At 39.3% G+C, this 22,472-nt stretch overlaps 1 protein-coding gene across 1 annotated transcript in view; it reads left to right on the forward strand.

Annotated features, from left to right (window-relative positions):
- The window catches only part of INO80D (INO80 complex subunit D), a 69,099-nt gene that overhangs the window by 33,857 nt on the left and 12,770 nt on the right, over positions 1 to 22,472 (forward strand). The window contains exons 6-10 of the mRNA XM_045851360.1: positions 9,447 to 9,671; positions 11,808 to 11,917; positions 13,593 to 13,726; positions 21,425 to 21,642; positions 22,056 to 22,213. Of these exons, the coding sequence (XP_045707316.1) occupies positions 9,447 to 9,671; positions 11,808 to 11,917; positions 13,593 to 13,726; positions 21,425 to 21,642; positions 22,056 to 22,213 (845 nt within the window). The remainder of the gene's footprint in view (positions 1 to 9,446; positions 9,672 to 11,807; positions 11,918 to 13,592; positions 13,727 to 21,424; positions 21,643 to 22,055; positions 22,214 to 22,472) is intronic.

Below are 22,472 nucleotides of genomic sequence, written 5' to 3' on the forward strand. Positions count from 1 at the left end.
ACATGGGAATGATTGATAAGTGATAGTTATGATTCCTGTTCTAATTCTCAAGGTGACCTAAACATCAGTATTAGGAATTTCTGCTCTTCATTAGGAGCATTCTATATCCATTTCTGCCTTTTGTTCTTACAGAGTTTTCAGAATATTTCTTTTGTTGTTTTAGACTGTGACCATCATTATTTTTCTTTGTCTTTGTGGCATTTTATTTTCTTAGCCACTTTTGCTAGGCTTAGGGAACTGATTCACTCATTGCTTCCTCTTTGACTTACCATGAGACTCTGCTTTCCTGGTTTTTCTTTTCCCTCAGACTATTTTTTTCCTTTTTATAAGCAATTACTCTTACTTCTTGCCTACCTGTCACTTTACTCTTTTCCCCTTCATTCTTCTCTATTTATTTATTTATTCACTCAACATATTCTTGCTGAACACTTATGCTACAGGCGTGGGACACTCTATATTCTTATCTTGGCTGACACTGAGATTCAATTTGTTAATGCATAAAATCCTAGGTGGACAGTTTTTCTTTCAATACTTAAGATGTTGCTTACATGTCTTGCATTGTTTCCAGTGAGAAGTCAGCAGTTATTCGTATCATTGTCATCCACATCCTTGGTTCAGCGAACTTTTTGTTTTGTTTGGTTTTTTTCTTCTCTGACTTTTAAGATTTTTCTGTTTATCAATAGTTTAAAACAGTTTGATGTAGTTTTTGGTGTTTTTTAATGTTTCTTGTGCTTGGAATTCAGTTAGCTCTCTATAGTTGTAGATTTATGTCTCATCAAATTAGGAAAACGTTTGGCCGAATTTTCTTCAGTTTTTCTTCTTTCCCCTTCTATTTGAGAAACTCAAGTTACATATATTTTAGGCTGCATGAAATTATCCCATAACTTAGAGATGTCCTGTTCATTTTTTGTTAGTCTATTTTTTCCTCTCTGTTTCACTTGGGAAAGTTTCTATTACTGTCTTCAGGTTCATTAATCTTTTATTTGTAGCACTTAATCAGCCATTAATCCCATCCAGTGTATTTTTTTTATATTAGACATTGTGGTTGGTTTTCATCTCTAGAAGATTGTTTGCCTCTCCTTTATGTGATCATGGTTTACTCTATCTTCTTGAATATATGGGATATACTTTTAATAATTTTTTAATGATTTTATTTATTTATTTTTAGAAATAGGGGAAAGAAGGGGAAGAGAAACATCAATGTGTGGCTACTTCTCATGCACCTCCCACTGGGGACCTGGGCCGCAACCCAGGCATGTGCACTGACTGGGAATCAAACCAGTGACCCTTCGGTTTGCAGGCCGGCACTCAATCTACTGAGCCACACCAGCCAGGGCTACTTGTAATAATTTTTTTGATGTCTGGTTTACTAATTCTATTATCTGTATCATTTCTGGGTCCTTATGGGTTCTATTTTCCTGTTCTTTATATGCCTGATAAGTTTTTTCCCTTTTATTGAATGTAAGTAGGTGACACTTGGTAACAAAATTATATAGGTTTCAGGTACACAATTCTACAACACATCATCTGTACATTGTATTGTGTGTTCACTACATCCTTCACCATTTATCCCACCTGTATCTTCCACTTCTCCTTACCCTCCTCCCCCTGCTAATCACCACATTGTTGTTCCTGTCCATGAGTTTCTCTCTCTTTTTGCTTTTTTGCTCAATCCTGCCATCCCCTCCACCCGGCTCCACCCCCACTCTCAGCTATCAGCCTGCTCTCTATGAGCCTGTCTCTGTTTTGCTGTTAGTTCATTTTGTTAATTATATTCCACATATGAGTGAAATCATATGGTATTTGTCTTTCTCTGACTGGCTTATTTCACTTAGCATAATGTTCTCCAGGTTCATCCAGGCTATTGCAAAGGGTAAAAATTCTTTCTTTTTTCTTCTTTTATCCACTCATCTACTGAGTGGCACTTGGGCTGCTTCTAAATCTTGGCTATTGTAAATAATGCTGTAATGAACATAGGGGTTTGTGTATTCTTTTGAATTAGTATTTTGGGTTTAAATCTCCTGCAGTGGAATCACTGGGTAATAAGGCAGTCCCATTTTTAATTTTTATAAAAGATTTTATTTACTTATTTTTTAGAAAGAGGGGAAGGGAGGTAGAGAGAAAGGGAGGGATACATGATGTATGAGAGATATATTGACTGGTTGCCTTTCCCACACCCCCATCTAGGGACCTGGCCTGCAACCCAGGCATGTGCCCTGACCAGGAATTGAACCAGCAGCCTTTTGGTTCACAGGCCAGTACTCAGTCCACTGAGCCACACCAGCCAGGGCTCATTTTTAATTTTTTGAAGTACCTCCATATACTGCTTTCCACAGTGGCTACACCAATCTGTATTTGACAGGTGTGAGGTGATACCTCATTGTAATTTTAATTTGCATTTTTCTGATTATTGGTGGTGTTGAGCATTTTTCATATGTCTATTGGCCATCTGTATGTCCTCTTCAGAAGGTATCTATTCAGATCTTTTGCCCGTTATTAATTGGATTGTGGTGTGTGTGTGTGTGTGTGTGTTGTTTTATAAGTTTCTTGTAAATTTTGGATATTAATTGCTTATCAGATGTATCAGTGAATATGTTCTCCCATTCAGTGGGTTGTCTTTTCATTTTATTGATGGTTTCCTTTGCTTTGCAAAAACTTTTTATTTTGATGTAGTTCCATTTGTTTTTTTTTTTTCTTTTGTTTTCCTTACTTGAGGCAATATGTCAGAAAACATATTGCTGTGAGAAATGTTCAAGATTTTACCACCTGTGTTTTCTTCTAGAATTTTTATGGTTTCAGGTCTAATATTTAAGTCTTTAGTCCATTTTGAGTTTATTCTTGTGTATGGTATAAAAAGATGGTCTAGTTTCTTGAAGTTTTCCATCATTATTTTACATAGGTTTTCAATTACTTGCTCTTTTTCTTCTCCTTCGGGCCCCCACATGATGCAAATGTTGGTGCACTTGAGGTTATTCTGGAGCCTCCTTAAACTATCCTCATTTTTTGGGGTTATTTTTTCTTTCAGCTGTTCTGATACAGTGTTTTTTGCTTCCTTATGTTCCAAATTGCTGATTTATTGTCGGCTTCATCTACTCTACTGTTGAGTCCCTGTAAATTATTCATTTCAGCTAGTGTATCCTTCTTTTCTGACTGGTTCTTTTTTATGATTTTCATTTTTTTAATGCTGTTGGAGTTCTCAGTTCATTGAGCATCCTTTTTTTATTCTTTAAGGTTTTTAGAGAGGAGTAAGAGTAGGAGAAACAGAGGGAGAGAAACATCTATGTGTGAGAAATATTGATTGGTTGCCTCTTGCTTGCCCCCGACCAGGCACCTGGCCTGCAACCAGGCATGTGCCATGACAGAGAATTAAACTGGTGACCTTTTGGTTTATAGGCCAGTACTCAGTCCACTGAGCCACACTAACCAGCGCTCATTGAGCATCCTTATAACAAGTTTTTATTTTTTTAAAGAGAATACACCACTGGAAATGCAGCCACAGCACTTAATTTATTATTTATTCATTCATCATTCTCTTTTTTAGAGAGAGGGGAAGGGAAGGAGAGAGAGGGAGAGGAGAGAAACATGGATGTGAGAGAGACACATTGATCAGTTCCCTCCCATACACACCCTGGATAGGGACCAATTTTTCCACCTAAGCATGTAACCTGACTGGGAATCAAACCCATGACCTTTTGGTGTATGGGACAACGGTCCAGCCAACTGAGCTGCACTGGCCAGGGCATAACCAGCGTTTTGAACTCTGCATGTAGTAGATAGCTTGTCTCCATTTTGTTAAGTTCTTTTTTGGGAGTTTTGTTCTATTCTTTCATTTGAGACACGTTTCTTTGTCTCCTCATTTTGGCAGCCTCCGTGTGTTAGTTTCTATGTATTAGGGAGAGCTGATACATCTCCTGGGCTGGGTAGCATGGTCTAATGTTGTTGGTGTACTGTAGGGTGCAATGGCACAGCCTCCCTGTTCACCTGAGCTGGGCACCTCAATTGCATCTCCTCTTCTCTCATGTGGACCATGTATACCCTCCTCTTGTAGTCGAGCCTTGGTTGCTATTGTCACATCAATGGTCGAGATTTATCCCAGGCTGATCAGCTGCATGGACTGGCTTTAGCCACCATGATGGATCAGCTGTGCAGGAGCCCAGTCCATGGACTTACTTCAGTGGGGCTGCAGTGCCCGCTGAGTTCACTCCTTGAGTGTGTTGCTTATGGAGGTGGTTGGGTAATGCTTTCATGTGGTCTGAAGCTATCTACCTTGTGTGCTGGCTCTGGGGCTTCCTGGGAAGTGCAGGCCAAGGACAACTGCCACTTGTGTGCCGTCCAGGGCCACCGGAGCAGAGCTACAAAGTGATCTACTGATGGCTCCTACTTGTGCTGGGCCTGGAGGTGCCTGGACAGGCTAAGCTGTGAGCCATGGCCAGCTACTTCTAGTGCCAGTGCCATGCCTTGGGCCACATAGTAAGAGGTATGAGGCTAGATGCTACTTGTTTGAGAGATTTTAGTAAAGTCTAAAGTATGAGCCATTAGTATGGAAAAGCCATGGCAACTTGGGTGGGCCCAAAAGTTGGGTGGGGTGAGAGCTCAGGGAATCATCATAGAAGGCAGAGGGTGGAGGTGCATGAACAGTGATAGCTAGGTTGATGGAGACTCAGACGTGGCATCCACCTGCTGGTCTGGGGGGTGATCGGAAAAGGAACAATGGCCTCTGCCAGCAGTTTTGTCTGGTAGAATGCTGCCCCACCCCCCAGCTCTTGCCGTAATGCCAGACAACTTCTGTATTTGCCGTGTATAATGTACACCCATGTTTCTGAGCGCTTTATACATGGGATCATTATACCCATGTCATGTGATCATTATATTCATGTATAATGCCTATCCTTACTTTTCTCTCAAAAATGTGGGCAAAAAGGGCACATTATATATGGCAAAATGAGGTAAGTTCCTGCCTGTGTGTCCCTTGTGCCTTTCAAACTGCTGCCCCAATGCTGGAGCTCAGAGGGAGTGAATCCGAATACATTTGTGCATGGACCTTTTAAGAGGAACTGCCTGGGACATCAGCAGCCCTCCGTCTCACTCATCCACAATCCCCGCTGGGTTGTACAGCCAGAAGTTATAGGGGCCTCTTTTCCTGGCACTGGACCCCTGGCTGGGCTGGGGAGCCTGGTGTGGGGTTGGGACCCCCCACTCCTGAAAGGGGGACCTCCACAGCTGAAATAACCTTCCCAAATCTTACTGCCACATGTGGGTGGGACCAGTTTGCAGCGTCTTCGTCCCCTCTGCCAGTCTTGATGTGGCTTTTTATACCCTTAGTTGTAGGACTTCCATTCAGCTAGACTTTAGGTGGTTCTGAATGATATTTGATTGGTAGTTGAGTTGTAATTTTGATAGTCAGTTTACTCAGATTTTTGTTCTCTAGTGAGGCTCAAAGCTTGTGTGTTTCTAGAAAAGTGTCCATTTCCTTGTTATCTAATTTAATTGGCATACTTTTTTGTAATAGTACCTTATAAAATTTTTTTTCTTTTAAGATAGATTGTAATATTCTCTTTTCATTTCTAATTTTGATTACTTGAGTCTTCTCTTTCTTTTTGGTTAATTGAGCTTTAAAGCTTGTTAATTTTGTTGATCATTTCAAAGAACCAACTTCTGGTTTGATTGATTTTTCTCTCATACTTTTCCTATTTTTTTAATTTATTTTTCTTCTAGTCTTCATTGTTTTCTTTCTTCTGCTTGTTTTGTGTTTAGTTTTCTGTTCTTCTCATTTCTTAATGTGGAATATTAGGTTATTGATTTGGTATCTTCCTTTTTAAAAGTGATTACAGCTATACATTATTAAGGTTCATTGTGAGATAAAGGAAAGTATGTGTTGGTCTCTGTCCCCAACTCCTAAAACCCTTATAATTTTCTAAATGATAAGAACACTGGGAGCATCTTCCGTTCCTATGAGGTGACTCCAGGTGGGCTCCTGGTGGCTTCTGAATGGGTGCCGGTCACCAGAAAGACCAAGCCCTTATTAGGGGCTAGGAATTTTTAGCTGAACCTCATCCCCCCAGAGACAGGAGAAGGGCTGGAAAGGGAGTTAATACTAGATCATACCTGCCAGAGGAAGCTTCTATAAAATCCCAGTGGCACGGGGTTCACAGAGCTTTTGGGTAGGTGAACTGATGGGGGTTCTGGGAGAGTGGCATGCCCAAACAGGGAATGGCAGCTCCCTAAGTCTGTATCTGTCATTTTTTTTCCTTCCTTTCACGAAAAGTGGCCTAGCCTCTCCTGTGCGTGATAACTTTGATAACCAGTAGGTCCTGGACTCATTTTAGAATCTTGGGTTCATCTTGTAGGGATAAGTTCTGTGAAGGGAGCCCATTATCCTCTTTTGTTCCCTGCTTCCCACTTCTGTTTCAGTTCTGATTTTTTAGAAAAATATTTGTTTGTTTGCCTGATTTTTTTTATACTCATCTGAGGATATGCCTGTTGATTTTAGAGAGAGGGAGAGAAATGGCAATGTGAGAGATCGGTTGCCTCCTGTACACCCTCTGACCAGAGATGGAACCGCAACCTAGGCATGTGCCCTGGCCAGGAATCGAACCCACAAACTTTCAGTTTATAGGAAGGCGCTCCAACCAACTGAGTCATGGGGCCAGGGCTGTTTGTTTTTTGACTAAGGAGTTTGGGAAGAGATTTCCTCTGCTTCCTTTAAGACCAAAAATACATCCATAAGTATATCTTAACCTGTGTGTAGTTGCTTTGGGTTCCGTAGAGTATCAAAGTTGCCACATTGTCATTAGCCTTTCATTGCTTTTTGTTTCAACTGTTATCAGTATGTGAATAACTCAAAAATCTGTTTCTCATGTCTGACCTTTCTTTTTTGAGTTGGAACTGTCTATCAGATATTTATCATCAACTATTCTGCCATACACTATATTCAGCATAATTAAACTTATTCTTTTCCTCGATATCCGTGCCTCTTTCTGACTCCCATATTTTTATCAGAGGTGTTACCTTTTTGCTCTTGTTGTTTTAAAAGGGTAAAGTAAAATGAAATTTATTTGGGGAATTTTGTGTCATGCCTTAAGATTACAGACAAGCCTGAAGTCTCAGGAAATCAGGTTTGGAATTTATGGCTCTATATTTGGAGTTATTGTTAGCATTTTAATAATGGTAATACCTGTACTTACATTGTGATTTTACATATGTCGTGTTTTTTCATTTCCTTAACCTCAGGAATAGGCAAGCCACTAGCTGTATCTCTCATTTCATAGAAGGAAGGAAACTAGCACACCTTGAGAATACAGTAGGTGCCAGGCCTGTCGCTGCTGGTAACTGGCCTTTCTCTTCCCAGCTTGCTACCCCTCCTTAGCAAAACCAGGTCTGTAATGTTAACGTCATAGCATCTTAGAAGTGGGAAGCCTCTAGGAGATTGTCTAGGCCTTCCCATCATGCCAGGGATGGTCTGTGGACCTTGCTGGTCTGCGAACTGCCTGTTACTGGCCCACAACAAGATAACTAAAAAATTTGAATAAGCTTTGAAAACGTGTGTGGTGGTATAGTATCCAGGTGCATCTTTCCATAGTTAACTTGAGAACCACTGATCTAGGCCATTCCTCTATGCAGTAATAGAGTCTTTTCAAATAACAATTTTGGCAAGTGATTACCTACCCTAGCTTTACTTTCTTTTAAGACTTACTGGTTTCTCCTCTGTTTCTTTTTTCTGTCAGTGGCACTTACATTCTCCTAGTTATGCAGATTCAAAGTTACTGAGTTTACCTTACCTACTACACTCCCATACACACCCTATTCCTTAGCCAAACTGAGCTACACAGAGCTTGCTGCCCCCACCCTATCTATCTCAGTGTCTTGGCTTACGTTGTTTCATCGCTGTGAGGTACCCTTTGTGTCTTTTCTTCAAATTCTACCCTTTCTTCACAACTTTAGTTCTGTCTTTCATCCAGAAGCCTTTCAGGTGAACTTCAGTAACACTTTATCTGTGCCTCTCTTATGTTACTTATTGGTGTCTACTTTGTGTTTAAGATATTCATAATGCTTATGGCTCTACTAGAGCTCGCAAATAAAGACCTGCCGTGGGGTTTGGGGGGAACAGTTCAGAATACAGGTTCCTGGGCCCCATCCCATGGGAAGTCTGGTTTATATCTGAGGTAAGTCGTGGGAATCTGACATTTTAAAGAGCTCCCAGACTTTGTGAATTTGAGTTGGATGTTTGAATCATTGGTCTGACTGCCCCACCGTTTTAGTTACTGGGTCTGTCTTGAATTGTTTAATGTTTGGGATGCATTTGTGTTGTCTAAGTTACTTTGCAGACTCCTTGAAATGTTTCATTTCTCCTCTATAGTATTTAGCATAATAGACAGACAGTAACTATTGAGTGTTGCATATATGAAAAGATTGAAGTAAAATCTTCAATTGGTATATCTGCAGAGAACATATACCGAGGAGAACATGTTCCTTAGGACATATACTAAACAGAGGTTGGCAGCCTATTAATCAACTATTCTGAAGGAGCAAGGAGGGATGCCACATAAGAGAAACCAAGCCATGATTTATAGATGATTAGTAAGATAATGCTTAGTTTATAGTGTCACATGGGTGCTGTTTATTTATGTTACAATAGAAGAGAAAGAAGGTAAAGTAACACGGTCGGTTTTCGTGTCTAGTGTGCACTATTCCCAACAGTAAATAGGAAGATAATACGAAAGTGACCGTTCTAGCCCCCCTGGCAGTGGGCTCCCTAACTGACCCCAGCACTCCTCCTTTCTGAGCCCTCCTGTGCCCTGCGCATCCTTTCTGTGCAGCACCCCTGCAGGGCCACCCATCAGTTGACATCAGCATAGTGACAGGAGAAACCATGGTATATGAAATGTTGTTTAGGATGTATCTCCTTTAATTAAAAACATAACATAGAATGATTGTGATCGCTACTATCAAAATTGTGTTTAGCAAGAACAACATAGTAAAAAACCAGCACGTGTAAAATGGCAGCTCTTTGATAATGCACTGCTAGGGTTCACTGCTCTGTTTCTGGCATGCCCTATCTTTTATGAGATATGCTGAGTGTTTCCTCATAACTGCCATGTCATTTACTCAGACTTTTTAGTAAGTAAAGGTAAAAAATATATATTCTTCCCAAGAATTCCTAATTATTTAAAACTTAGAAGACATTGATGCATTGTGGAATTATGATTTGCTAAGAAGGTTAAGCTTCTTAAAGCATTGGGTTGCCTCTACCTCCTTGCCTTTTTGTTGAAATACTGTGCTTATTTTCAGCGCTGCTGGAATTCTCTTCCTCTAATTTCGTTGAGGATGTGCTCACATGCCACAAGTTTTAACCCTGTGCATCCAGCCACCTTCCTCCCCGTGCTTCCCCTTTCTAAAATGAGCCTAACGGGTAATCAGTTTTTCACTTCTCTCTTTGCACCTTCCAGGTCAGATGATGAAGATACGGAGAGTAGGAGCTCCAGGGTGACCCAACTTTGCACTTACTTTCAGCAGAAATATAAGCACCTCTGCCGCTTGGAGCGGGCAGAATCGCGTCAAAAGAAATGCCGGCACACATTTAGGAAAGCCTTGCTGCAGGCGGCCAGCAGAGAACCGGAGTGTACTGGGCAGTTACTGCAGGAACTGCAGAGAGCGGCGTGCAGCCGGACCAGGTCAGAGCCGCACGCAGCCACCTGTTCCACGGGCACCTGTCTGTCTGTTTTCTGTACTTTTTGAGAGGGTAGTTGAGGCACAATGGGTGGCGGACATTTAAGTCTGAGATATTTATGCATTCTATTTTGATTTTGTCACTCAGATAAACTCGATTAAAATTTATTCAATAAAGAATTTGAGAATGTTACCTGTCTTTAAAAATATATATAATGCCTAGAAATTTTGTTTTATTTAAAAGTAATATTTATAGGGTTTTTTTTTTACTGCAAAAGCAGCATTTTACATTGTTTTACTTCCTTAAAGCTCTTTTTGAAATGTATTTTCTGTTAATATCTACATTATCCCATATTATCAGTTCAAAATGTTTTATAACATTGTATCTCTTTGGGGGGAAATCCCTCTATTTATAGTATAGATACTTAGCTTATTATGAAAAATTTGAAAAATAAAGGAAAAAGAAGGGGAAAATCTCTATAAGTAGTATCACCATTCACAAATCAGAGAGAATATTGTGAACATTTTGATTCTGTTTCCTTCTAGACTTTTTCTTTGTGTGTGGGTATGTGTGTGTGTGAAATCAGCGGTGAGCCATGTGCTTGCATTAAAAAGCAAAACTGAAATCCTGCACTACTTTTTTGTTTTCTGCTTTTTTCCATTTAACACTGAATTATGATCTTTTTCCATTATTCTAAAACATGACTTTTAATAGTTTCATAATACGAATGTCAGTCTTTATACTTTTTCACTCTTATATTTGTAATTAAGCAAAATTGATCTGTACTGGTTTTAAGAGTTATGTATTTAGCTTTTTTCCCCTTAAAAATATATAGCCATTCCCCCATGTTCTTAAAGATTGTTTTAAAAACATGATTTATGATGTTTGCATAATACTTTATTGAATGAAAATCCATATATTGGAAATGTAGAGTTAGTTATGTGATATTTCAATGAAGAAAATATGGTATGTTACTACTTTAGAAGTTTATCTAGGTGGTGAAAACTTAAATCATAATTACTTAGATTATGTACCTTTTTTAAAGTACTAGCTTAATTGAATTAAACATTTCTAAAACATCTTATTTAACTAGGGAAATAATTTTCAAAATTTAGAATGCTTTTGTATTGAGTTTATTATTCACACTTTTTACTTATTTTCAGATAAGCTTGAATAACAGTGTATAACATTTTAGGAGTTTGTACATCTAAATGTTAGCAGTGGTTATCTCTAAATAGTGGGATTATTAATTAAAGTTAAGAAAATTTATAGTCTATGAATTTTAATTTTCCTGTAGAGATCATGAGTTACTTGAAGGGGAAAAAGGGTTAAAAGAGAAAACTAAAAAATAACCTTTGCGTTGTAGCTATTGATTATATTTCTTACATACCTGTATATTTTTTTGTAATTTCATTTTATTTTGTGTGTTTTGGTTTTCATTATATTTGCTATAAAAAACCTTATTTTTCAGTTGCTTATCTCAAAAAGATACTATGCCTTTAAGAGTCTTCTGCTTGTTGTCGTGTTTAGAGCTGTTTAAAACTATGCATGTGAATCTGAATACCTGCGTGAGGACTGCGCCTGCCATATTCTCCCTTACTCCTAGAGCTCCCAGTCCTCTGTACGGGAGGCAGTGTCCTAGAGCATCCTTTAGGTCTTGGCTTACTTATGCAGAGACCTACCTTTCTCAGAGAAACTAGGTCCCTAGGAAACTATTATCTATGCTGTGTATTTAAGTGTTTTAAATGTGTTATCTTTCCTTATCTCTTATCTCTACTGTACAGGTGAGGAATTAAGCAATGCTTAATTCCAGTGAGACTTAAGCAATGCTAAGTAACCTGCCAGGGTTACACAGCTAGTCTCTGTTCCTCGTCACTTTTCTGTGTCTCCTTGTGATGCAAAAGGAATCAGATTATCACTTTAATTTTTTTAAAGAGGCTAGTTGAAACAGATAATAATTATTTTTTTTTGACAGCAGTTTGGGGAAACTGTGGAACTGGTCATTATAACCCATATCTACATTTTATTTAATGAATATAGAGAGGTAACATGTTGGTGTTACGTTGTAGCAACTTAGTGTTGAAAACTCCCCTGGATTCTTTAAGCGTTTTTTAAAAATTAATTATTTTTCTTTTCTTAGCGTAAGCCGGACCAAGCTGAGGGAGGTGGAGCCAGCAGCCTGCAGTGGAACGGCGAAGGGTGAACCGTGTGCTAACAGAGCCCTTCCATTCACCAGACATTGTTTCCAACGTATCCTGTGAACCGAACTGAGTGTGCATTCGAGAGCCCTGGCTCATTCAGGGCTGTGTATTTCATTCTTAAGCCAAGTGAATGACTTTAATTTTTATATGACTTCTAATTTCCATAATGTCCCCTGAATAATTTTTTCTGCTTATGTCACTGCAGTTCACAGTAAGCAAAATTGACAGTGACTAGCAGGGTCTTCCAGGGCTGTCACTTAATTCAATTTCGTGACAGAATTTCAGTAGTTCCAGTGGTTCTAGGTAGTTTGTAAGAAGCAACTATAATGCCAATCAATGGAAAAATCAAATCATACTATTCAGTAACTTTTCCCGTCTTCCAAGAAAGTTATGTAGCTTTAAAGTGTGCCTTTTACTGTGGGAATAATTTGCTGTCTGTATTGTGTACAGCGCTGATTTGAAATGAAGAAAAGATAAACATTACTGACCAGGAAAGAAAGTATCTTCAGACGGAAAGTTGAATACTTGAGGAAAACTTACATTAAGGGCTTCAAGCTGGTTGTGAAATCTTAACTATTCTCACTTGTATTAAACATTTAAAATTGAGTAGCACTTAAAACATTTACATAGTAACAATTACTTACTGTGCTATCTGACTTTTGCCCTCCTTTCTATTCTTGAAGTTGTATTTTCACAACTTTTCCAGCAGCAGTTTCTGTGTCGTAAAGGCTTTATTAAGAGTCGTAATGATAAAAACATGAAAGGAAAAACAGGAAGATACTTCCTTAATAGATAATAAAGTGAATTTTGGGGAGATGTAGTTATTGACTAAAAGTATGGATGCTTAAAATGTTGATGATGTAAAGCTGCTGTTCTAATTTTAATGGTATAGTTTTGATTTAAAAGTAGATTTTTGTTAGGTTTGAGTTTGGTGTTGGAAATGCACAATGAAAAATCCAAATTTGGGTAGACTAGTTTTTTAGAATTATATCTTTATATTTTTATTCTTTTTTTATGCCAATTAATTAATTGTAATCTTTATTTTTTTTCAACTACAGTTTACATTAAATACTATTTTGTGTTAGTTTCAGGTTTTTTTCTTCTTTTTTTTTTTAATCCTCGCCTAAGGATACATTTTTGATTTTAGACAGAGAGGGAAGGGGTAGGGTGAGAGAATGAGAGAGAGAGAAAAACCTCAATGTGAGAGAGAAATATCAGTGGGTTGCCGCCTCTCTGCATGTCCCCAGTGGGGACTGAACCCAGGTATGTGCCTTGACTGGGAATCCAACCCTCGACCTTTCAGTGTATGCAACAATGCTTCAACCAGCTGAGCCGCACCAGCCAGGGCTGTTTTTGTTCTTGATGAGTATCATATGCAGGAGTTTTCCTTAAAAGAAAGTTTCTTTTTTAAAAACATTATATTAGAACTTGTAAGAGTTAGTGTGTTAAGAAGGAAATGACCCTGCTTCTACAAGTAACAGAAATCAGAATGACCTTGAAGGAGACCTGTGTTTAGGGACATAGTTGCAAAATAGACTCCGATAAATAATGACTATGAAACTGTCATCATTTTCCCTTATCAGTAGCTGGGTTGGTTCTTTAGCTTTTATAGATCATAGAATTTATACTTACCAAACACAAGTAAGCAAAGAAGAAAACTTTACCTGTCTAAAAATCAAATAGAGTTTCAGTGTGTTGTATTCTTAACTTAAAAAAAACCCCAGATATCCTCTTGAACCGCTCTCAGCAGCTCTTCTCAAGTTGCACGGCCAAGTTTGCAGATGGGCAGCAGTGCTCTGTGCCTGTTTTTGACATCACGCACCAGACACCTCTGTGTGAAGAACATGCCAAAAAAATGGTAAGTTCAGGTTTTCTGCAGCAGAGGTGCAAACTTCGGATAGCTGTCCATAGTCACAATTAATTTGTGACTTAGTACAAACTATGGATGTATATAAATCACTGAAACAAGTTTTATGAAACAATGCTTTTAGTACCCAATATTTTCTAGTTTGTTCTATTTTACTAAAAATAAAATGTTGGTCATGACCCATTGAATCAATTTCATACCCTCATTTATAAACAACAAAAACAGTCTTAATAGTTAAATATGGTTATTTTGTTTATTATCTATCCCTATTCTATACCTCTCTTTTTGTTACATATTCTTAACCATAGAAGATTTCCCAAACTCCTTTTTGCCTTGTTTCTTTAGGTTTTTGTTGTATTATATACAGTTCTGGGAATGCCTTGGATAGTTGATAGAGTTTTGGCCAAAAGCCAAACCTTTCTGTAATTCTGCTGAACTTAATCATTGCTTTTGCTAATGTTAGTATCATAGGCCCTAATTAATTCAGGAAAATTTAGTGGAGAGACAAGTCTGAATTAGTGAACTATCTAATTTATGTAATCACTTTAAAAAAGTGGCATTTTTATTGTTTTCACCCATCGGACACTCAAGGAGTTCCTCTGCTATTTGCAAGGTATTGTGCGAGGTGTGTGTACTGAAAAGCCGAGTAAGGCGTTTCTCACCCACTGTAAACCTGTTACGTTTTCAAGGTGCATCAGGGTAACTGAAGGGCCAGGTAGGTCTTACCATCTAAGGTTGTGATCCTCGCATTGCCGCCGGCTAAACGTTTAACAAGGGCTCAGAAGACATGCTTTCTGGACCTCCGTTTCCATGTGCTTCATTCACGGGCTTCTTCTCTGCCAAGGACCTCTTCTGTATTTAAATTTTCTTCATGGGCTGTATATATATATTTTTTAAGATTTTATTTATTTTATTTTTAGAGAGGGAAGGGAGGGAGAGAGAGAGAGAGAAACATTAGTGTGAGGTTGCTGGGGGCCGTGGCCTGCAACCCAGGCATGTACCCTAACTGGGAATCGAACCTGTGATGCTTTGGTTCACAGCCCGCGCTCAATCTACTACTGAGCTACCCCAGCCAGGGCTGGGCTGTATATTTTGAAATTTGTATACTAAACTACATACACAAATGTTGAATGATTATTTTCCCATTTTAATTTGAAAACATTTAAAATGTAGACATTTTTGTTAGCTCATTCAGGCTTTATCGTGATTAAGGAATGATTCCTAGGTTCTTGAACCACTTTTGTGGGTCTTTACTGATGCCCCTTGGTAACGTGGGCACTGTGGCTTTCAAGCCATTGAGGTCACTCATCCTGGCTGTGTGTTTTGATTTTTAAGTTAGGCTGTTTGGCATGCTTCTAATAAGACTAAGAAAATATTGTCAACTAAGGAGCCTTCAGCATGTGCCTTGTTGACTCAGTAAGGTGAGCGTTTGTTGAATTCACATAGTAACAAAAATTATTATGTGAATTTTTATAAAGAAATTGTAAGCAGCTAATTTTTTTCCAGTTGATTAAATATTCTTGCTTAGGCAAATTCAGGTAGGCAAACATAAGGCTGAATTAGTATAATAAAATAATATACATTTTATAATACATTTTATATACTAGAAATAAAATATTAATCAGAGTTTTAAAAGGTATTTACCAAGTTTTGAAAATGGTGTTTTCTCTGAATGCAGTTACAAAATCTGGCACTAGTTTGAGCTGTTTTTAGGTTATAAATTATATAAGTATTCAGCAAACACTTGTACCCCATTATTCCTCCACTTTGAGAGACTTACACTAGGCAGCCAAAACTGCAAATCTCTTGACTCTAATTTCAAACTGTATGTCTTGAGTCCAAACACACTTTATCAACTTTACTGCTACTATCGTAACCTTGGCTACCATCGTCTTTGTCTGTATTGTAATAGTCTCCTGATTGGTCTCCCTTCTTCTTGCCTGGCCCACCCCCATCCCCACACCACATCCAGGTACATTGTTCACATACCAGCCACAGAGGATTGTATGTGTATTCCACTATCTTTGAATTTACACACATTAAAATTCATTCTTTCTGATGTACAGTTTTGAGTTCTGACAGTGCGTACTGTCATATAACCACCTCCATATCGAGATACAGAACAGTTCCATCATCCCTCAAAATTCTTCCTCTACCCCTTTGTAGTCAAACCTTTTCTCTGTCTCCACTGATCGATTTCTGTTCCTGTAATTTTACATTTTTCCAGAAGATCTTATAATGGAATTACATATTACGTAGCCTTTAGAGCAGAATATAGACCTGCTCACTTAAGTGCCCTGATCAAAATCGTCCAGTGGCTCTCCATCACACGGAGACTCATATCTAAAGTTCCTACCGTGTCCTGTGAGCCACTAGCTCTTACAACCTGCCTGGCTTCACCTAACACCCTCTCTTTACTTCCCGAGTTCCAGCAACATTGCTTTCTTGCTGTTTCTTGAACACTCTAAGTATGTTCCCACCCCAGGGGCTTTGCACTTGTTTTTTCCTTTCCTAGAACGCTCTGCCAGATTTATACGTGCGTCACTTTTTCACCTCATTCAGGTTTCTCATCAGTTGTCACTTCATCAAAGAAGTTGTTCACCCCCCCTCTATTCTGTCATGTTTTATTCTCATACTCTACCTTGTTTTTTTCTAACATTTAAAAAATCTACTTAACATTAATTATTAATTAGTGTGTTTATTGTCTGTATCTCTCTACTAGAGCATTACAAAGGCAGGAGCATTTCTTGGTCATTGCTGTGTCCCCAGTGCTTAGAACAAAGATGCTCATTTAGTAGATGTTGAATAAATTAATGGTTTGGCACGTAGCTTTGAGGGGTCAAGCTTTAGATGGAACTGGACTTGGTCACTAGGTAGGACAGCACTCATAGGAGAGACTTAAACTGCAGGAAGTCCAGACTGGCAAGACAGCATGTGTTGTATGAGACCACACGAGATGGTAAGTTAGTGCATTATTGCCCTGGCATATAAGTGGAATGAGGTAGTGAGAAAGTTGGGTGTGAATAGTATTCGTAATAGTGTAGGTAAATGAACAGTCGGCATTAGGAAAGCCTCTAAGATACAGGAGCTCTGGCTCTCTGGAGGAGCTGAGTGATGGACGAACAAGAGCGAGGCAGGGCCTCAGTTATGGGCAGTTGTCTGTGGAGTACCTGGCACATGACCAGAAATGGTGCTGGGCTGTGAGGCATTAGCTTGGAAGAATAAGACCCAAGCCTAGAACCAGAACCAAGTAATACTCGGTAACTTAGAGGTAGGCTTCCTCCTATCCAAGATCCACATTGGCACTGGAGGGAAAGCATAGAACTGATGCCTACCACTCTGGTGGGTACTACCAGCTGCTCAGTCACTATTTGTTGAATTAAATAAGGGACATGATGAAAGAAGACCTTACGTTTTGTGCTAAAAAGAACTACAGAGGCTGGGAAACAGCTCCTTTTTTTGTTGTTTTATGAATTTGTGCATTTTGACATAAGCCTATAATTGTGTTTGAATTAAATTATTTGTCTGGGATTAAACTTCTCTTAGATTTCCTGAATTTATGCTTTAATTTTATTCTTATTTTGAATTTATTTGATGCTAGTAATAGTTATTGGTCATTAGATACTATTGTCTGCTCTCTTTTTAGGTACTTAATTATGTTATTGCTGACTTTACCAAATCAAAGATGTACAATAAAAACAACTCTTGTTTTATATACCACCCAGAAAGAAAAAGTGCTGCACAGTATATTTCTTATCAGTTACAATTTTTGTCTTATACTTACTTCTTTAGACTTAGACATTGATTTTATCTTCTATATCATCTCTGCTTCCAGCTGAATTACTTGACCTGTGTTTTCTACGTACATCCACTATAACACAGCTTTGTCTCCTCTGTGGTTATTTTTCTTTCTCATTAGATTTTTGCTTTGAAAAAAAAATGGATCTGTGGTCATTTCTTCAATACTGAATGTTTGCTTTACCAATAACAATTTTGTACCCTGCTGCTCTTTGTATTTTCCTGCCTGCACAACAGTTTTTCCTGTACATATAAAATGAACAGTGCACATACGTTCATTCGAACAGTGACAGCACCGAGAGCTGTGACCAGCTTTGAGTGTGTGTGCAGGCCGTGCCAGCTGTAATGACTGTCAGTTGTGAGACGGGATTATGTAAAATGCTCCCCAGTGCAAAAATATTAAACTGTGTGTCATGAAATTGATGAAATATGGTATTCACATGTTAGCTTCTGATTCTTCTTTCTTTGCCTACTCACTTAATTGTAGCAGTTTTATTTAAAGTACACTTTATTAATTATATTATTACAGTTGTCCAAATTTTTCCCTTTTGCCTCCCTCTGCCTGGTATCCACCTTCCCTCCAGCAACCCCTACCTTAGTTCATGTCCACAGGTCATGTGTGTAAGTTCTTTGGCTTCTCCATACCCTATACTGTTCTTAACATCCCCCTGTCTATTTTGTACCTACCATTATGCTTTTTAATCCCTGCACCTTTTCTCCCATTCTCCTCTTCCTCCTTCTAGCTAATAATACCCCCTGCAATGATTTCCATATCTATGATTCTGTTCCTGTTTTGGTTGTTTTGTTTTTTTTTTCAGTTCATAGTTATGAATTTGTTGCCTTTTTAATGTTCATAGTTTTGATCTTTTTCTGACATAAGTTCCTTTAACATTTCGTGTAATAATGGCTTGGTGATGATGAACTACTTCAGCTTTGCCTTGCCTGGGAAGCACTTTATCTGTCCTTCCATTCTAAATGGTAGCTTTGCTGGATAGAGTAATCTAGATTGTAGGTCCTTGCTTTTCATCACTTTGAATACTTCTTGCCAGTCCCTTCTTGCCTGCAGAGTTTCTTTTGAGAAATCAGCTGATAGGCTTATAGTAACTCCTTTGTAGGTTACTCTGTGCTTTTTCCTTGCTGTTTTTAAGATTCTCTCTTTCTCTTTAACTTTTGGCATTTTAATTGTGTGTCTTGGTGTGGTCCTCTTTGGATCCAGCTTGTTTGGGACTCTCTGCTTCCTGGACTTGTATGTCTATTTCCTTTGCCAAATTGGGGGAGCTTTTTTTTTTTCATTATTTATTCAGATAAGTTTTCAATGTCTTAATCTTCCTCTTTTCCTTCTATGGAATCCCTATGATTTGGATGTTGGCATGTTTGGAGATGTCCTGGATCCTTCTTATAGTGTCCTTGTTTTTTAAAATTCTTTTTTCTTTATGTTCTGGTTGAATGTTTATTTCTTCCTTATGTTCTAAATCGGGGGTGTCAAACTCATTTTCACCAGGGGCCACATCAGCATCATGGTTGCCTTCTAAGGGCCGAATATAATTTCAGTTCTTTAACAGTTAAGGAGTAGTTACATCTACACAGTCCTAACATTATTTTGCCCCTTTGAAGGCAACCTCAAGGCTGATGTGGCCCCTGGTGAAAATGAGTTTGACACCCCTGTTCTAAATCGTTGATTCGAATCCTAGCTTCCTTCTCTTCACTGTTGGTTCCCTGTAGATTTTTCTTTATTTCACTTAGTATAACGTTCATTTCTTCCTTTACGTTGTTACCATACTCAGTGAGTTCTTTGAGCATTCTGATCACCATTGTTTTTGAACTCTGCATTTGGTAAGTTGGCTATCTCTGCTTTGTTTAGTTCTTTTTCTGGGGTTTTGTTCTGTTCTTTCATTGGGCCATGTTTCTTTGTCTTCCCAGTCTGGCAGCCTCCCTGTGCTTGTTTCTGTGTATTCAGTAGAACTTCTTTGAGTCTGTGCACAAGGCACCTGTAAATTGTGTGGGGCAGAGCCTTAGGTAATCGTCAGGGCGGGGCAACACGCTTCACCGCATGTGCCTCTCTGTTGGGGGAGGGTTTGGGGAGGGGACTGTACAGCTGTCTAGCTTCTGCGGGTTTGCCCGGCACTGACCCCATTTCCAGTCACTTCACCCACTCCCCGTTAGCTACTGGCACCCTTCGAGCTGTTGCCCTGGTGCTGAATCCCAGTGTGTGTGGGTGGGTGTATGTTTTAAGACCAAACTTAACTCCTTTAAATGTAGTTTTCTGAAAATCCCGCACTTTCTTCCCACCCAACCCCCACTGGTTTTTACAGGCAGAAGTTAATGTGGTTTATCTTTCTGATGCTAGGACCCTGGATCAAGGTCCTGGGCTGTGCAGTCTGGCCTGGGGGTAGGATTGCTCACTCCCGCAGTATCCCTCCTGATCATTATCCACCATACGGGAGTGTAGGACTGCTTGTGCCAGATCTGCCGCTGCTGCCTCGCTGCGCCACACTGTGTCCCCTTGCCTCTCTGCCGAGTCTCCACGTCTTCCCCATCCTACCCATCTGGGTGAATGTGGCTTCTTTAAATCCTGGGTGTCGGGCTCCTGTACAGTTCTCTGACAGTTCTGGGTGTTAATTTGTTTTGAGATTTAGTTGTAATTGCTTTTTGTGATTGCATGAGGAGACAAAGTGTGTATACCTACCTTCCATCTTGACCAGAAGTTAATTGCAGCAATTTTATAAGTTGTATCTTCATTGTCTCCTCTTTTTATCTGGTCTCCCTGACCCATGTCAGTTACTTGAAGGACTTATTGTCATGATTTCCTGGTCTACATATCCGTTTCTTTATTTCTGGGCACCAAATACAGCTTGCTTCTACCTCCTGGACATCTCAGACCTCAAACTGTGTGTGAGCCAAACTGAACTCCTTCACTTTTCCTCTGAATCTGTACTGTTCTGTGTTCTCTGTCCCAGCTGATGGTATCATTATCTCACAGTCACCCTGGAGACATTTCAGAGCTTTATTTTCCCTCCATCCTCACCATAGCCAAGAAGCTGTCGGATCATGAGAACTCTGTCTTGTCAGGCCCTTGCGTTTCCATTCCCACTCATTCTGCCTTTAGCTCTTTACCCTGTATGGACTGTCGAGCTAGCCTGTTGATTGGGAACTGTTGCCTCATTCACTTAGCTATCCCTTCACACTGCTTACAAGGGTATTAATCCTATTAAAACATTTGTCAAGTCATGCTACTCCTCTCACCAAATACCATTCTCCATGGCCTATAAAACAAGTTTAACATCTTTAATGGGGTAGTCAAAGTCATACATGATCTGGTACCAAACTTCTTTAACAGCTTAAGTTTATATTTCATCCTCCAGTATGCCCCAAGTAGTAGTCAAACCCATTTATTTGCTGTTCTTTTTGTCTGGTTTATGCCATTTTCTTTAGCCTAGACTGGGCTTCCCCTTGACCCCAATGATGTAAAATTTTACTTGTCCTTTAATTGAACAAAACTAAAAATAAGTGTGTTTTCTTTTGTGTAGCCATAGAAGGTGCTTATATCACTACTGCACAACTTTCTCTGTCCTATACTTAATTATACTTATATTTATGTTTTTCCCATAGGAAAGTAAATTCTTTGAGTGCAAATTAAATTTAAAAAATTGTTTTATACTACAGCACTCATCACAATGTCTTTAAATGTGGGATAAACCATATGTATATATTGAATTGATTTGAATTAAATAAAAATGAGTTTCTATTCATTTATTATTGTTATACATAGTTTTACGCATACAGTGTGTTTTAGGCATTATATAAAATATTAAGAGCCATAAGTATTTTTTTAGGTAGTTGTCAGGTTTTTCCCAATCTCAGTTTAAAAATACCCATTTATTCATTTCAAAGGATAATTTCTTGAGAGGAGATAGCTCCCGCAAAGTTCAGCACCAGCAGCAGAGGAAACCCAGGAAAAAAACCAAGCCTCCTGCACTTACCAAAAAACACAAGAAGAAGCGAAGGCGTGGACCTCGTCGACCCCAAAAACCCATTCCCCCTGCAGTCCCCCAAGGGAACCTCAGCATGCCCACCAGCGTCTCACTGCCAGTGGAGGCCTCCCAGATCCGGTCAGTGATGGCGCCCGAGTTCACGTCCCCCTTACGTGTTCCGATTGTCCTCGGGGCGCCTAGTTTCGTTTACTGTCTAGTGTCAGAACTAGGCTGCAGATACGCCATTTGGTATATCAGGCTGCCAAACTGTGAAGACACACTTGATACACCAAACTGTAATTCATTATACTGATTTGGAGTTAAAAATAGTATCTTGAAGTGGTTGTGTCAGTACCTGGATAAAAGTCGTAGAATTGTGATGGCGTATGGTGAGGTCTGTCATGTTGCTTTCAAATTGCCTTCTCTTGAAGTAGGAAAGGAGATATTTTGAGTTAGGGTTTTCCATTTTCTTGTTGGAGGAGCTTGTCTCGGTGACATTGGTGCGAAGGTAAAAAGGGAGTGCCGGGGCCAACCATGTCATCTTCCCCCAGGAGCCCGTCCACGCCAGAGCTGAGTGCTGATGAGTTGCCGGATGACATTGCCAATGAGATCACTGACATTCCACACGACTTGGAATTGAACCAGGAGGACTTTTCAGACGTCCTGCCACGGCTGCCTGATGACTTACAGGATTTTGATTTTTTTGAAGGTATGGTACATATTGTCATTCAAGTAAATGGGGTTTTAAAATGAGTTCTTAAAAAGGAAAATTATTTTTTTAAAGATTTATTTATTTTTAGATGGTGAGGATTGGAGGGAGAAAGAGAGGGAGAGAAACGTGGTTGTGTGAGAGACACATTGATCAGTTGCCTCTCAGACGCCCCCACCTGGGGACTGGGCCTGAAACCCCAGCATGTGTCCTGACTGGGAAGCAAACCACAACTTCTGGCTTTGCACGACAGTGCCCA

The sequence above is a fragment of the Phyllostomus hastatus genome, unplaced genomic scaffold (assembly GCF_019186645.2).
Source record: "Phyllostomus hastatus isolate PE091 unplaced genomic scaffold, TTU_PhHast_1.1 phas_contig_137, whole genome shotgun sequence".
NCBI lineage: Eukaryota > Metazoa > Chordata > Mammalia > Chiroptera > Phyllostomidae > Phyllostomus > Phyllostomus hastatus.